This window comes from Halichoerus grypus, chromosome 14, assembly GCF_964656455.1.
Source record: "Halichoerus grypus chromosome 14, mHalGry1.hap1.1, whole genome shotgun sequence".
Lineage (NCBI taxonomy): Eukaryota > Metazoa > Chordata > Mammalia > Carnivora > Phocidae > Halichoerus > Halichoerus grypus.
In genome coordinates, this window is record NC_135725.1 from 22,283,803 (window position 1) to 22,301,378 (window position 17,576).

At 45.5% G+C, this 17,576-nt stretch overlaps 1 protein-coding gene across 8 annotated transcripts in view; it reads right to left on the reverse strand.

The window, feature by feature from the left end:
- Nucleotides 1-3,108: 3,108 nt before the first annotated feature.
- TLE1 (TLE family member 1, transcriptional corepressor) overlaps nucleotides 3,109-17,576 on the reverse strand; it is an 88,018-nt gene continuing 73,550 nt past the window's right edge. For 6 of the 8 annotated variants that reach the window (XM_036113967.2, XM_036113963.2, XM_036113961.2 and 3 more), the window contains 6 exons: nucleotides 12,061-12,310; nucleotides 9,904-10,151; nucleotides 6,389-6,536; nucleotides 4,820-4,970; nucleotides 3,837-3,913; nucleotides 3,109-3,690 (listed from right to left, as the gene is read on the reverse strand). In XM_036113967.2, coding sequence (XP_035969860.1) covers nucleotides 3,583-3,690; nucleotides 3,837-3,913; nucleotides 4,820-4,970; nucleotides 6,389-6,536; nucleotides 9,904-10,151; nucleotides 12,061-12,310 — 982 coding nt within the window. In that variant the 3' untranslated portion in view covers nucleotides 3,109-3,582. The remainder of the gene's footprint in view (nucleotides 3,691-3,836; nucleotides 3,914-4,819; nucleotides 4,971-6,388; nucleotides 6,537-9,903; nucleotides 10,152-12,060; nucleotides 12,311-17,576) is intronic. The other 2 variants (XM_036113964.2, XM_036113968.2) reach the window with 2 other exon arrangements.

A 17,576-nucleotide genomic window follows, 5' to 3' on the forward strand; every position in this document is an offset into this window, starting at 1 on the left:
CAGCTGGGAACTCGGAGAAATACAAATTCTCAGGTCCTGATCTACTGACTCAAAAACTCGGAGATGGAGACCCAGAAATCTGAATCTGTTCCTCCTGGTGATTCTGATGCAGTTTCAAGTTTGAAAACCACTTTTCTAGAAACGTGAACCCAACTAACAAGCATTTAACTGTTTAAGTGCCAGGACAAAATATGAAGCCAAAGCTTTGGTTGCCTGGAGAGTAAATTCCCCAGGGCAGAAAATAACCCTTACCCAAGCTTCATCTTGCTCAGGGGAGCCCGAAACTGTGGTGATCTGACAACTTCATTGCTGAGCAAAGAGGGAAGAGAAGATATCCGAGAAGAAAAAAATCCATGGATCTAGAGCAGAGTGGAGGGCTTGAAATGTCATCACTCAATTTCAAGCTGATGACAGAGGCAGCAGTCTCCTGATGGCATGAAGCAGCATGCCGAAGTTAAGAATTTGATCTCTCCGATTTGTTGGAAAACTCATTTCGGAAAGTCACAACCTCTGTGTGCCATTAGCACAAATGCCATTTTTTAAAATTCCTGTATGAACGCTCTATGGCTTTAAAACCAGATGCTACTTACCGGTCATGAAATTAAAAAAAAAAAAAAAAAATTAGGCCATCAAAAATCCCATCTCTCCACCACTGTGAAGATTATAATTTATGTCAAACAGTTCCCTACCACCTGGCAAATAGCACAAACTTAAAAAAAAAAAAGTTAATCATCATATTGATGAAATATTTTGTCCTCATTTTAAGTGCTAGAAACATCTAGTTAACTAACGAAAGGCATTCCAAACCTAATCTCACTAGGATTTCAATTTTTACCCAGCAAATTTCAATTCCATGGAAGAGTTACATGGCAGAAACCCACATTCAAGGTGCAAAGACTGCGAGTGACCAAAAAAAAAAACAAAAAAAAACACAAACCAACACAAAACAAAACAAACAAACAAAAATATTAAATACATCTAGGGATAATGACAATCATCTCCTAACATTTTTATAGGTGAAATTGCCTAGCACGGCTCTTGGCACATACAGGCGATCAACTTCTAGTTGAACCTGAATTTATAATCCATATTCAAGGCACGGGGTATACCAATGTTTGGCTTACCAGGGTTTCAACAACCCCATGATTCCAGGCTCCTTGGGGACAGGAGTGTGACTCCTAATTTCACAGTTTAGAAAGAAATCGCTTTCCCACTCATATCCCCCAGTTGTGAGACAGTTGCCACTCAGTCCTGCATCACGTACCTGCTCCTGATCCCCAAGGCTCAGAGAAGCAGGCATGACTACTGTATCATTCCCATTTTACGCGTAGGGAAGCCATTGTCTCAGCAGTTCCCCAAGATTCCCAACACCCTGAGCAGAGGAGTAGGACCAGCCGTCGAATGCCTCTTCCAGTACCTCACTAGCAAATGGAAGTGGTTTCATCAGATTCAAGACAGTCGATGAGCTGTAAGGGCTAGACCCTCAGAAAATCTCACTAGAGAAAGAATATCAGAAGCGTGGGAAACAAGAAAGCATGGAAGGAAAAAATGCACCAACAGAAAACAGGACTATTTCTTTAACCCAGAGTCCTTTCGAATACGCTCCCCCTCTTCTTGATGGGCAGGTACACAGCTGCACAGCAAGCAAGAGACCCCACTTCCCAGCCCCCCACGTGACTAAGTCCCAGCCAACAGAAATAATGACCAGATTCTTCAGTCACCTGCTTGCAAAGATATCCGTTTCCTTGGACTTTCACTTTCCCCACTGCTGGCTAGAAGTGGGGGCAAGGGAAGCAAGCATGAAAACACAGAGCTGCACTGCTGCTCTGGGTCTCCAGGGGAGACACAAACCCCTGTGGTCTCTAAGCCACTGTACTGGTGGGTCTCTGTTGTAGCAACGTAACTTCTCCCCTCCTATTACAGAAGATAAGGGAGGCAGGCAGGAAAGGAGAGACAACAGAAAATACTATATTAATAAGCCATCAGAGTCTGTAGTATAGAAACGTACTTCATTATACAAGGAAGTGATGAGAGAGAAATCAGCCTTAGTAATTAGGGCTCTGCCATTCACTTAATGAGAAGAGAAAATATTTAACAAACTCTCTGCATAAACAAATATTATTTTGGCAAAAAGCAAACAAAATAATGTTAAATGTATAAAAACAAGAAGGTCTGGATAACAAATGAAAAATATTAAGACAAACTGCCAACAACTTGCTGGATCCTAAGAAAACAAGAACACTAAAACTTCCTTAGGTGCTATTTTTAAATAGCCAGGAAACGTGGTTTAAAAATATTAACCATTCTTCTCTAAAGTATAACAGTAAATAATAGGTATACGAAGATATGAGCCATATAGCCTTCTCGGGCGGAAACATGCATCGTCAACTTATTAAAAGCCCAGGGTTACAGGTTTCATCTAATCAAATTAATAAAAGCTTGTCCACCAAGAGGAAGACCAGACTAATGAGAGATTGCAATGGCTAGAAGCTGCAGGGAAAGCCTTAATGAGAAAAATGGGGCTCAGTGCTGGGTGTGACTGGCTCAGGTCAACCCATATAATAGATTAAGTAAGTATTACCGAGACAAAACCAGTTGGCATCCCACCTTTCCTTTACAGGTTAATGAATTCCACAGCTTTGTGAACATCATCAATCTTAACACTGAACACAAGTCACCCACATGTCTTGAGAGGTGAAGCTTGCCAAGGGAGACAATAAAAGATCTGAAGATGCTGGACTCTCCCAGAGAAGAGGATATTCTGTCTCCCAGGGAATCACCAAGAAAAAGCAGAGCTTTAATTTGTGACCTCCAATCACAAGAGTATTTTTAAAAAAACACGAATCTTGATGAAGTTATTTTAGCTTCCCAAATAAAAGTGTCATGAGTAAACCTTCAAGTACTGACTATTTCTGGTCCTGAGTTCCCAGTAACTCAGAAGTGTTGATTAGGTGCTAGTGCAGTGCGAGCCCACGACTGAATCTATTTGCAAATTCAAAAGTGCATGCTTAAACTTCCTCTGCACATGTGTGGACTTTGCTTCTAAAACACACATGAGTGATCCCAAAGCTTTGATTAAAAACAACAAAGAAGGAAAAGGAAAACCACTTATTGGTACTAAAGCCTTTACTGTAATAAACCAAATATATTTACAATTTATACAAATGTTTAACCTTCAACAAAAATACAAAAAAACATTTCACAAGATGCAAAACCAGGAAACAAGTTCATTGGAGACACCACTGCTCTACCAAGCACAGAAGGTGAGGAGAACTGCAAGGAACAGGAAGGTAATCTCGGCAGATCACACAGATAGGAAAGAAGAGGCTCTGCCTACTCCCCTTGGCCCCTCTGTCCACTCTGCCTTGGTGCTCCGTTTGGTCTAGGTAGATGGGTGACCTTCAGCTGATGGATTCGTCGCCTCCTCTTTGTAGACTCAAAGTAGTTTTGTGTCAAGGTTTGGAAACAGGTTTTCGTGTTTTTTTTTTTTTTTTCTCCTTTTAAAGTTACAACTTTTCTATTTCTACAAATTCAAAACATTTTGGCCCGATTCAACTCTAAAAGTTAAACCACATCATGTTTTCAGTAGATGACTTCGTAGACTGTAGCCTTCTTGTCCCCTGAGCCAGTGACTATGTACTTATCATCCACAGAGATGTCACAGCTCAGCACGGACGAGGACTCTTTGGACTGGAAGAGAAAACAGTGGGAGCAGGTTTAATGTGAACAGAGCTGCTCAGGGGCCCTGAGCCTCCCCGAGGTGCCTTCACTGCCGGAGTCATGGAGAACGCCCTGATCAAACGGTCATTCTGGGTAAGGAGCACTGACTTACTTACCTGGAATATACTAGCTCCGTAGGGGGTCCGCCAAGCATTGAGGAGGTTGTCTTTGCCAGTACTTACAAACCACTTACCTAGAGTTAGCAAAGGAACACGGAGGTGAACACGATTAAAATTCCTCCTATACTATTAGCAACCTGGACTTCAACAAACTCAGAGCATTTCTAATCATGAACTATCATGTCCAAGGGCTTGGCCTAGGACGGGAGGAGAGAGAGCAGGCTTTAAATCAGGGCTCCACTGTGAGCCATCTATGGTCTTGGGTTTTGTCTCAGCAGCAGCAGGGACCGTGTCAGCCCCACGAGCCACCGGATACACTTGGGACAGCATCACACCCAGCACACAGTGGGTCCTCAAATACTGACTCGATAAAGCTGCTGTCCTTTTAGTCCATTTCCTCATGACGAAATTGGGACTGGGGAGGATTAAATGATGAACTTAAGTAAAATGCCAGATAGAATGGGCTCAGTGACTAACAGCTACTCATCCCTCCACCCATCTCGAGAACAAGTATTTGACCCCACGTGAACTTCTTCCCTCTTCATCTTCACCGCAGAGTATGTAACAGTGCGGGGCAAGCTGAGTGTGCCCTTCTCTGATCCTAGTTCCCTATGCTGCTCAGCCTGTAAGAACTTCCAACGTGGCTGCCCCAGGCTTCTATAAATCCTGCCCCCTTTCAGAGTGGTAACTAATTGCCCTCCACCTCTGCCCCAGACTTCCCCGCTTAAGAAAAAAAAAAAAAAAAATCTGTGTCAAAACCTTGTATTAGGCAACTACATCCCCTGCTGACTTTTCCCACATTAGGAAAACAGGCTGAAACGGACATCACTATGCTCTGAGGAACATATTAAGACAATAGAATTATTGCATCCAGTTGCTCAGAGAACATTTTTTCCAGACATGATCTCTACTGTTTTTTTTAAGAAGTATTTTCCATTGAGGCCATTGGCGTCCTCCAGTTTCCTTTCAGCTCAACTCACCACAATAAGCAAATTTTAGGGACAGCACGCAGCTCTCGTGGAGATGCAGCTGGTACTTGTCAGGCTTATTTACGTGAAGAACTTCCACATTGCTACTCTCCATGCCCACGGCCAGCCACTCCCCAGTTGGGCAGTATCCAAGGGAGAAGATCTGTAGGAAGCAGAACAGGCTCGCTAGTGATTTTGCCCAATAAACCGAGAAGTGAAATGGCAACCAGAAATGGGGGTAAAACAGCAAGGAGAGGGGGATGTAATCAGCAAACCCCAGACTGCAGTGTAGTCCACAGGACAAGAGACCCAACGCAGACCAGCCAAGGGTTAAACATCTTTATGAAAACAATCAGAAAGCTTGGAATACGTACATCACATGTGATGAAGTTATTTTTTTTTTAATTTTACATATTTAAGTCATCTCTACCCGCAATGTGGGGCTTGAATTCATGACCCCGGAATCAAGAGCCGCATGCTCTACCAACTGTGCCCCCAAGAAATTATTCTTAATAATAATGACATCTGTGTGTAAGTATGTTCTAATGTGGTCCTTGTCTTTTGCAGATACTTAACTGGGATGCTTGTGGATGAAATGATACAATTTACTTTAAAACGATCCAGTGTTTGGGGGCAGGGATGATACAGGAGACAGGTCATGGGTTCGCAACTGTAAAGCTCAGTGATGGGCAAGTGGGTTTACTGGACACTTCTCTGTACTTCCATATATGCTAGGGCATTCTCTGCACCCATGTATATTTGAAATTTTCCATAAAAAGTTTTTTTAAAAAAAAAGGCAGACCAAAAACAGTACCCTAGCTTATACTGGGAAAAGGGCTGGAATGAGGAAGACTCTAAGAAACTCCACAAAAGATTAACAGGACATGAAATTGAGTAATATGCATAGCTGTATGCAAAAGAACAATTCCACCCACAGAAGACACTTAAAATGGCACCATCTTTCCCCAAAACAAGTCTAGGTTCAGACACTCGACATCTAACTCATCTCCACAATCCACAAAGTTGCCATTTCATATCATTTCAAACCTCCATCAATCTAGTCAGCCACGAGTCCATTTTCCCAGGGATGAATAATAAAATGGGCATCCACGGAGACAGCACTGCATTTTTTTAAGCCCCCTAATGCAAGGGAAATGAATTAACTTTCAGAGCTGTTGTGATTTTTTTCTCGACTCCTCGTGATAACCCTGCCTATTTTTCAAGCTCTCTTTATATGTGAATCAAATAATCATCTCTCACCCCACGTTGGATGGTGGGAATATGTTCCAACAGGTCAAACTGTAGGCTCTTCACTGAATAAGTTCCTTCAATGAACTCATACATAAATAAAACTAACAGGTCTTCACCGATAGGGTTTTAGAAACCACTCTAAGCATTTCAGGGACACTGTCTGTCTGTCTGTCTGTGGGGGTTGTTTTTGTTTGTTTTAAATCAGCGTCTCATAGTCAAGGCTGGTCTATCTGCTTGTTCTTACTAAGGTGGGGTGTGAAGGAGGGAGAAGGATGCCACACGCAGACCACGTCAGAGATTGCCGGGGGCAGGGAGCGGGGAGCCCGTCACCTGGGAGGTAAAGTCGTGCTGCTGCAGCTGCCGCCCCTCGCGCAGGTCCCAGGACCTGACCGTGTTGTCCAGGCCGCCCGTCCAGAGCTTGGTGCCGTCGTTAGAAATGTCAATACAGCTGGCCCCGTCTGTGTGGCCCTGGAATTGCCTGATAAAACAAACCAGATTGAATAATGATTTCCTGCCCAAGCTCAAGGTAAACACTGTTGTGTTGTTAGCTTTGGACTCGGTGTGCGTGTGTCATCTCTTCAGTGTCTGCTGATGTGCAAGATCACACTAACCTTCCCCCGAGGAGGGAACAGCACCTGCAGATTTTCCTTTTCTTTTTTCGAGGTCCAAGTGCTAAAGACGTGGAATGCCATTTTAGGTCATCACACGGGAGCAGTAAAATACGCTCTTATAGCTCTCCTTACAAATCCGTCTGGAAGGGAAAATTCCTCCCAGGTCTGGAAAAGCGTTTGAGTGTTGAAGGGGCTGGGGGGGAGGACAAACACACAGAATCCCGAGTATATTCTGTAAAGAAAGATGTAGGCCTGCATCACGACATTACGAGCTCAGGGTCCAGAAGCACTTACTTTTCCATGAGTGAATCCACACAGCGATACCCTTCATGGCAACAAAGCATGAGCTCACATATTTACTCAACCTTGCTTTCTGTATTAGAAAGAGCCCTACATTAGGAAATCTGGACTCCCAGAGACAAAGGGTCATGCTGGCCTCCTGACTCAGGGGCCAGCATGAGACAAAGCTAATTGCTGAGGCTGACCCATGGGCACCTCAGCGGGGACCCTGCCTTGAAGCTGAGCATAAGGTTGTTCTCTTAAAGGGAACTCTTGTGCTTCAGTCAAAAAACACTACCAAAACCAATCAACCAACAGGGATTTGCAGAGTGCCGATGCTCTGCCAGGCCAAAGGCGGGGGGTTTGCTGAGGGAGAGGCCAAGGTGAGCCACCGCAGGGCTGGTGATTTGTGGATCCGGACCTGGTTTTCCATGCCAAGAGGGAGCCAGCAGGGATGTGACCAGAACAGGCCCAGTCACTATGGTGAACCAGGAGGGATTCATTAGAGTGGCTTGAGAATTTCAACACCCAAAGTTTCTACGTCTGTCCTTCCTCTAGGTCCCCCTCACCTTATTGTTCCCGCAGAACTCCAAACTTTTAAACTGAGCTTAGAATTTAAAGAGCGTGGAAGACAAGACAAAAGCACCACTTGCCATGAATTCTGAGACAAGAACTATCACTTCAAAGACTGTTCCTCCAAAAGCTATTCTGAATGTCCACCTTAGTCCTCTCTCCTGCACGTACCCAACCATCCCCACCCCATCCCAGGCACACGTACCCCAACCAGCCCCACTTTCCTCCAAGACTCCCCATAGGTCATGCAGGACTACTGAAGTCCCAGGTTCATCTTTTGAAAGTTCTGCTATTCCTTCCCTCAAACTGCTCTGGAAACCCAATGACCTCTGGGCATTTCACCCCTGCCTTCTCTAGAACTCATGAAATACTTTACTCCTTGACTACAAATGCCTTTCTCTGTGGACTTCAGGCGCCTGGTGGATGTTCCATCCCTCTGTCCACGAATCTCAGCGCTACTCTTAGGCTCCCAGAAGATAGGTTTAGACCATGCGGGGTCTCAGTAAATACTGATACTGAGCAGACCCCATGCCACCCTCTCACACAGAGTAGCCGTCAGCCACATGTGGCCAACCCAAAGTGAGCAAGACATTCATAAAGCACTACCCCATTATATCCAGCAGCTGTTTACTCCCGGGGACAGGCACCGAGCAGGGGTTCGGAGCACAGACATGAGAACAGCATGCCTGCGCCCCATCACATCTCCCCCACACCCGACTGTGTGAGCCAGGCAGGCAGACTTAACCTTTCTGTGCCTCAGTTTCCTCACCTATAAAATCAGGGTAATAGCAGTGCAGACGTTATAAGGATTAAATGGATTAATATGTGAAAAGCCCTTAGCATTAAAAATTTAAAAGTGTTATTTATTCAGATTTTTTTTAAAAAAGAAGAAAAGAAAAAAACAGCAAACACTGGCCAGGCTAAAAGTCTGAAGGGGCTGTCAGCTCCAGCTACGTGTGTCCATTGTGCTCATTCTGAGCTGCCCAGCACATGACAAGAGAAAAATAATGGTCACGGCATCAGCCACACACAGGGACAGAGCAGGGCTCAGTGACACTGACTGGATTCCTACGGGGGTGGTTTGGAGGGAGACGAAGCTGCTATAATGACTTCGAAAGTCCATCCATTCGCTCTGGCACATGGACCCAAAGCATCAAAGGAGCCCTGCTAAATCATCCACCAGCCTAACACCACACCATAAATGAAGAGCGTTTTTTTTTGTTTTTTTGTTTTTTTTTAAAGATGTTATTTATTTATTTGACAGAGAGAGAGAGCACAAGCAGGGAGAGTGGGAGAGGGAGAAGCAGGCTCCCCACCGAGCAAGGAGCCCGATGCGGGGCTTGATCCCAGGACCCTGGGATCATGACCTGAGCTGAAGGCAGACGCTTAACCGGCTGAGCCACCCAGGCACCCCATGAAGAGCGTTTCTGAGCAAAGAAAACGGAATGAAAAAGCGGAACACACATCAGGTTTCGCTGGGATGTTTAACTAGTGCTTCCCTTTATAAAGACTTTTCTGTAACATCTCTGGTGTGGACTCTTGACTTCAGCAGAGGGAAGGCACTGGCTAGAGCTAAGGACAGACACAGAGGTGGCAGGACTGCAGCTGTCACTGCAGTTAAGAGAACAGATTGCAGGAAGCCGGGCTCATTCCTAGGGTGGAATGACCCCTGGACAGCACTGATTTAGTAATTGAGAAACATGCATACTTTAAAACCATTTTGTGGGCAAAGTTCATGGAATCTCCTTTTAAAAAATATATATTTATTTATTTGACAGAGAGAGCACGTGCTCACAAGCAGGAGGAACAGCAGAGGGAGAGGGAGAAGTAGGCTCCCTGCTGAGCAGGGAGCCCGATGCGGAGCTCGATCCCAGGACCCTGAGATCATGATCTGAGCCGAAGGCAGACGCTTAACTGACTGAGCCACCCAGGCGCCCCTGGAATCTCCTCTTCTAATGTCCTTTTGTTGATTTTCTGTTATCCTTTATCACTTGGCTCCTGTTTACGCAAACAAGGTTCTAGCCAAAGCCAAAAGCACCTAGTATTAAGGACCCTCCGTACCGCCAGGTAATCCATGGTATGTATATGTCAGGAATATATTTTGAACAAGTCTGGCATCTGTAAGTGGCTGAAGAATGGGGATGTTGGGGAGATAAAAGGAAAGTGTGGGGGACACCGAGCACAGCAGCAAGGCTATGAGCCCCCCAGAGGGGCAGGGTCACAGTTTTGTCTTCACACTCCCGATGCCTAGAGCTCCAAGCCTGGCGCACAGGAGGCTCTTCACACGGGCTGAGAGCCTGGGTGCAGGCCCAGAAGCAGGAGGTCTTCAGGCCCAGGTACCCAAGGACGGAACCCCCACCCTAGAAAACCACAGCTGCTCACCTCACCAGCGTCTGGTTGTGCAGGTCCCAGACGGCGATGTTACCGTCACTGCAGCACGAGAAGCAGACCTTGGAGTCGGGGCTGATGGCCAGGGCGTAGCACGCGGGGGCCGAGGACGTCAGCTCTGCCTTGATGCGCGGGGTGGGAGCCGCCAGGTCCCAGATGGACAGAGTACTGGCCTCCCCTCCCACGATGAGGGTGCAACCGTCAGGGAGCAATTTGCAGGAACGGATGTAGTTATCCCTGTTCTGTGAAATAAACGTAATTCAATTGCTATGATGCATGACCAAGCAGTAACAATACCATGCTCTCTAACTGCTATCTTGGTTTTTGACTTGAAAAAGTGGTATTTCGTGGACACCTGCAAAGCAAGAGTTCTGTAGCAAAGACTGGGTTCCAATTGTAACTGTCCCCTTTGAAACAGTCAACAAAACAAACTCTGAGGCTCGCTCAGGCATGTGCAAACACTAAATAGAACTTTTCCTGACGTCCAGTTTCCTGCTGAGTAGAAAGAACTGAAATGATCAGCGGATGTAAGGTAGGTGTGCACGTACTTCTCTGTGAAGAAACCACTTTTCAAAGCTAGTTTATAAATCTCTGACCTCATCACCCGCCCTTATTTACTATTTGGATAGCGGAGACCTGCTGCCTACCTTCTGGTTTTCATTACTCTTAAATCTCTATCTAAGGCTTGTGCTGACTCTTCATTAGCCACGTGGCTCCTTATTAGGACTTTAACAGAGCTGCTTTCTCAAGGGGTGATACGGTTGCTGCCGTATTCAACCCTCTCAGTCCAAAGAAATTGATAAAAGAGGTCATCTCTCTATCGAAACCAGCACATATTAAAAAAGGAAGGTGGGGGGGCGCTTGGGTGGCTCAGTCAGTTAAGCATCCAACTCTTGATTTCGGCTCAGGTCATGATCACGGGTCGTGGGCCCCGTGCTGGGTGTGGAGCCTGCTGAAGATGCTCTCTCTCCCTCTCCCTCTGCCCCTACCTCTGAAAAAGAAAAAGAGAAAAAAAAAAAAAAAAAGGAAGGTGGGACCTAAAATGACCCTCCCTTCCCTGAAAGTAATAACTGCTATCCTTCAACCCAAATAGACAGAACTGAAGTTCTCGCTATGCTTTGACCATGGCCTATTATTCAAAGATAAGAAAAAACTTTAAGCACATAAATCTCAAAAAAGGTGATGAGTGTCACAAAATACTCCTACTATTATAGAATGTCGGCCTAAATTGAAATTTCATTAATGGAGATCTTTTAAAGTTATGTGATTAAAAAGTAAATCAATAACTCCTCAAAAAAAAGGCTTTTGTATCTCAAAAACACCACTGTTCTTTTTTTTAAACCTCTGGCTCCCGAATCCTCAGCAACGGCTGGGCAGGCGGTGGGTAAACCGCACCACCGGCCGTGGCAAAGCGTAGGTAGGCCCCATATCAGAGGCAGTGTGGCCCTGATTCTGCGTCAGGCCAGTGGTATGTGGGCTATAAACTCTGGGGTCACAGTTTATAGAGATCGGAACATGTCCCAACATGTGCTATGATCCTGAAAAATGCAAAACGGTATTCTACTCTGGGAGCAGGCGGATTAGGGTACTCCGGGAAAGCGTTCTCACCATTCCCGTTTCGCAGGCGGCCACCCCCCGTTTTTTTGCAGTGTGATCTATTAACCTTTCCTGAAGTTCAGGTAATAAAACCCAGCCAGCCCTCCCCGGTCTCCCTGAAAACACAGACCCTGTTCAGAATGCTTTTTTATGCCACATTATCAAATGTTTACTATTCAATATTTATCCGAAGGCCGCAGGGAAATTAAAAGTTGGGTGGATTGCAGGGCTCAGAGTCCAGGCCTCGCTGTGCTTTCATTCATTAAATGGGAAACCCCCTTTTGAATACACATTCAAACAAGGACAGCTTCTGTAAACTACTGTACAATGTTTTTTAAAAGAAATCCATCAACTCTGGGATTTAACCGCCAAAAGAGCAACAAATGAAACGTTCACATTTCAGGGAGAGGGGTGGGGGAGCTAACTAGCTAACACAGGAAACAGAAAGGGCTTCCATTTCCTCATAATGGGAATAAAACCCAGGCCCAAACAGCCATTTCCTTATTGAGTCTCCAGGGAGACATTACCCTCGTGCGCCAGTTCCTGTTCGCTCACCAGACAGTCGAGCTGAGAAACGGGGCTCTTGTTGCCGGGGTGGCTGATGTCCCAGACCTTGACGCAGCCCTTCCCGCCCGTGTACACGTGTCTCGTGGGGTTGCTGATGGTCACGGCGCACACCACCTCCCCGTGGTTCAGGGTGTTGATCTGGCGCGCGTGCCGGGGGATTCCAGGTCCGATGAGGGCGTCGGGGGGGAAAGGGACAGGCTGCATCTGACCGTCTGCAGTAACGTGGAAGGAGTATGCACTTTTGGAGAGGGGGATGGTTGGAGAGAAAGACAGGAGAGGAGACAGAGAAAACATTTATCATAAAGCAGCTGGTCATTAGCTCAGCAGCATCTATAAGGAAGACAAAGAAGGGAACGATTCTCCTTAGGATTTTCTTGAGATCAATAGAAGCTGAAGTATTTACCGAAGGAGCAAATTTAAAATACATAATAACGGAAGCCTAGGGTATACCAAAAGACAGGTATATTGAACTATATTTTTTAAGTATTTAACGATTTTTCAATTGTGGCTAACCATTCCATAAAGCATTCCTTCCAATCCCATATAAAATGCTAACTATGCTTCCAAATTAACATAAAATACCTCCTTCCATGTACCTTGTATAATTGTATGATTTCTTAGCATAATTTTAAATGATTATTTTTTATGCTTCAGATGAAGCCCTTAAGAACTCGTAATAATTTCACACAGTAAAGTATATTTCAACACTGACAAACAAAAACAGTTTTCTCAATGCACCAGTTTCAGGCTTGAATTTACTCTCTTTCGCATAATCAAGAGAAAATAATAAAAGATTCTCTTACATCAAATAGCTTGATGATAGATTTCAAGTTTTCTCCTCGACAATCTCCCTGTCTCCTTTGGCCATGAACCCCAGTTTTATCTAAGGCAGCAAAGCTACTCTTCGCTTCGCCACGTTCCCACCACTGAGATGTACGTGGCTCAACATACATGCACTGCTGGGTGGCATTAAGCTCATAACCTCAAAGGAAGGGGCCCCGGGGGGGACACAGAAGCTCTCTGTACCTTTGGCTCGATTTTGCTATGAACCTAGAACTGCTCTAAAAAGTAAAGTTTATTAATTAAAAGAAAAGGAATTTTAAAAGGGGAGGAGCATCAGGGTTCCTGCCTGCCCTCTTTTCTTACTCCTTCCTAATGCCTTAACTATGAGCAAGGTGACGCGAGCTCCACCAGCCCTTGGGGGCCACAAGCTGACTCTGAAGATGGAAATCAACTGCTGAAGGAAGTGGAACACAAACACAGGATGCAGAGCCCTGCTGACAGCCGGTATCTTTTTATGGGAGAGAGAAATAAACTTTTATGTTACTTCAAGCTATTGTTTTCCTCCCATGTTCAATACGAACAGACCTAATTCTAGGACATTCTTGTTTCCACCCCAAAATCTTAAAGCATATTGTACGCTTTAAGATCTAATGACTTAAAATCCAAGCACTAATATATCACAGGCATTATAAAACATGCACAGAAGAAAAGATACTTTAGAGGGTAGAAGATGCAGAAATGCTAATATCCACCCCCAACATCCAAACGGATAGAATTACGCACTTTGAAGACCACTGCTTTCACTTTCTTCCTATCTGAAGCCATCACTAGGCATTCTAGAAGTTCAACATGAAGCCTTCTCTATAGGTCTGCATACATAACAAATGAAGTATGTAGAGTTTCCTCCTGTCCGTGACCCACTGGGTAAGTCTGGGCCCTTTATGGAACTTGTCATTGGCACCTTGCAGTCCCTTTACAGATCTAAAGACCATGGGTATTAACACAGAACTCAAATTTTCATTTTAATGCTAACTCAAATTTTGTAAAGTAACTTAGCATGCACAAAATTGAAAACCGATACAGGGTTATCAGGTTTCCAACCTGCTCGCACATAAAACCTACATACTTCCCTAAGCTTGAGAAGAAAATATATGCTGTCGTTTTCACTCTATGAAAGCGAAATACCAAATACATGAAGGCTTGAGAAAGAACTTCCCCTTCTCCCAACCAAATGACACGATCAGGGTATGTTATTTCCTGACAAACTGGTTCCAATAACTAATACTACATGGCTAGCTGGACCAAATCCTTAACATTACTCTTAATTTGAATCATTGAGCACACATAATGGGAACCCTACAGAATGTACTAGAAAATTAATATACAAAACAACTATAGCTCAAAGCCCTTACATCAAAACAAGCCACTAAATCCCTTATTTTTTTATCCAACAGTATCCTTTGGTGTCCTTAGTTAACATATCAAACCCACATGATATTTTAATACATGCGCATTGAACCTATGCCATTTATTATGGGATATTCAGAGTTGGGATCAAGTAGCATTGTACTGCCCTTGAAGATGGGACCACAAGAGCTGGAGTTTAACTCTATTCACGTTCTAGAAGAATTCTTCAAGGTCCAGGAGCAATTATGTGACCCAGGTATCGGGTCCAGTAGCAATTATGTGACCCCCTAAGCTGGGTCTGAAAATGACAAACAATGAACTAGATAAAGCTGGAGAAATGACCAGAGTGTTTCATGAAACAATCAAACGGAACGTATTTGGTTAGAATAGTGGTTGACACAGGGGGAGAACTTGCCTCTTAAAGCTTTCTTTAAGAGAATAATGGCACACGTGAAGGTCTGTTTCTTTGTCTGCCATAAATCAAGGTGGGCACCTCCAGGGAGGCAAACTCTCCATCAGGTACCCTTTTAGCAATTCTGGATTTTTAGGGGAAGAAAATTTTACCTTGCTTCAATTGGAAACCCTCTTGTTACTGAGTTCAATGTTCCAGATTAAAACAGATGCACAAAGTGTAGCAAGAGAGCTGTACGCTCCTTTTCTGGAAGACACCCACCTCTCTCCCAGGTGTCTTCTTCTTTAAACCACACAGGAGGTCTGTGATCATCATACTGAGGCAATTTAAAATTGATTCACAGAGCAGTGAACTGCTGCCAGAAGCTGGGAACATTTCTGGGTCCCCGGGGAAATGCACAGGGATGTTAATACATCAGTCACAGGGGGCCTCACAGGAAGCTGGTGCCGCCCGCGGTGCTGGAGAGCCTAATCAAATGAACAAACCAGAACGACACAAAGGGCTGATGGGTCTCAAAGAGAGATCAACTGGAAGGAAAAATCAGGGGAGCAGACGAGAGTCTGGAATTATTCACCCACAGGAACACAAGACACAAGCATATCGATGAGAAAAGGCCACGCTGATGGCGTATCATGACGACATTAAAGACATCCCAGAAGGAAACTTAGATTCTCTACTTATTGAAGAGCCAGGAAAAGCAAAATCAACCAGGAAGGAGAATTTATAAACACATAGTGAGGATTTATAAATATCTCCCAAGCCTGAATTCAGAAAGAGGCCAGCCACCAAAGAATGCATATGGAAGGACTGGATTTATAGAATTTCAAACACAGGCAGAATTCATCTGTGATGTTAACCCAGAGTGGGGGTTCCCCTCAGCTACTGGAGAGGACACAAGAAGGGCGTCTTCAGTACTCTTGGTGCAAAGTCACTTAGCTATACACACACCATTCATGCACTTTTCTGTATGTCTATCTCAATTCTAAAAGCTGAGATTTATTTGTTTGTTCAAGAAAAAGTCGAGAGGGCTCCTGACTGATGATCAAGCGGACCAGGTCCACAGCTAAGTCAAGAGCCCAGACTCGTGTGTTAAATGTATGGGAGATGCCCGGCTCGCTGGCCTAACTGTGGCCATCCTTCCCGGCCTCACTACTTGTAGCCTGTAACATGTCTGCTCCTGATCCACAAGACAGAAATACAACCAAGTATAAGGGATGCAGGGGTTGCTCTAAGGGTGAGAAGAGCTGCAAAACCATTAAACATTGAACACCGTGCTCCACACCGGCAGGGCCCTCAGAGAAAGGGAGCATCGGTATCAAACACCCATGACTTTAAAAGAGGACAGTGAGGGTATGCTCAATCAAGGGCTCTTTTATCAACCAGTGGGCGAGAGTGAGGACCAGGAATGCAGAAAGGGAGGAAGGTGCGGGGTGGGAGTCAGGAAAGCACATGGCAATGACGAGGCAAAGGAAATCCATAGATCCTGAAGGGCAAGAGTGGAGAGACAGCCCTTGACAAAGAGGAGAAGAGGACACGTAGCCAGGACTGTGGCACACTGTGAGGCAGAAAGAATGAGCTCCTGGTGCCCTCGTTAGGGGCCACACTGCTGGGGCCACCCACCTGCACCCAAGAAAGCCTCAGAGAACTGAGCCCCTGCCCCAACCCAGCTTTCTGCACAAGCACCTGCTGATCAGGATCTAATTCCGAAATCTGGTTGGAGAACTGAAAAGAATAAAGCCCCCTGGATAGCACAGATGTAAAAAACTGAATGAAGTCAAACTCTTTCGGAGCTGAGGCCGCTTCCTTTATTGGGCACACGGCAGAGGGGAAGAAACTCAAAGGAAGGAGTCCCCACCAAGAAGCCTCTCGGGGACAGCAGCAAGCTGGAAAACAAGACCGCGCTTTGGAGAAGCAGGTTGTTTTTTTCCTAGCTCTGCTGCTAATAAAACTATGCTGTGTTCTGCGGCCAAAGGAAAACAGGTGTTTACAGAGTCGTTGGTTTGCTGGAAATAGACAGGAATGGCAGCAGCGGGATCCAGTAAATGGTGATGAAGAACCACGGCCCCCAGAGATCATGGCCACGGCCAAGACCCCGCCGCCTGTGGACTTGGCATTCTCAACCGGGAAGCTCCGGCTGTCGGAACAAGTATCAAAAATCCAATCACGCGCTCTTTGGGGCTCGCCAAGTCCTTCACAATGTATTGTGGCTGGGCCTCAGTTCATGTGACCGTCCTGTATCCGGAACTCCCTGCCACGTGGGACAACGGGCCAGTCCCCTAAAATACCGCACCCTGTCACGTCTCCAAGTTGTGCAAAAACTGTTCCCTCTGGCCTAGAATAGCGCCGCCTCCCTCCTAAGTGCTCGTCACTTGCTCTCCTCCTCAGGCTGCCACAACCTTCCCAGGCAGGAGGATTCTTTTCCAGGGTCCTGTCTCTTCCTATAAATCTCGGCTATGGCACGTACCACACTGTGGACTGCCACACGTGTTTACACTTCTCGTTCGTTGTTTTTCCAACTGCAGAGTTCTTCAGGGACAGGTGGCCTGACTTCTCCAGCCAGCATACTGCTGGATCTCAACACCCCAAGTCATTCATCGCTACCCTACTCGCTTAGAAGTTGAGGCATGAAAGGTTGCTCTGGCAAGGAGAGTAAGCTACAAGAAAGTGGAGGGTCCTCTAGCCACCTGGGTTATACCAGCCAACTTTCCCCCAGAAATTTCCAGTCGTCCTACCAAATGTCACTAAGAGACGGTATCAACATTCCCGAGGGGGGAATGCGGTCCCTAGAGAGCCGATTTGGACCGAAACAAAAGGCAATGAAAGCAACCACAGTGATGGAGTGAAATCCATGGCCCTTCCCCAAGTCAGCAGAGCCCAGTGGATGCAGGACCCTTCCAGAAGC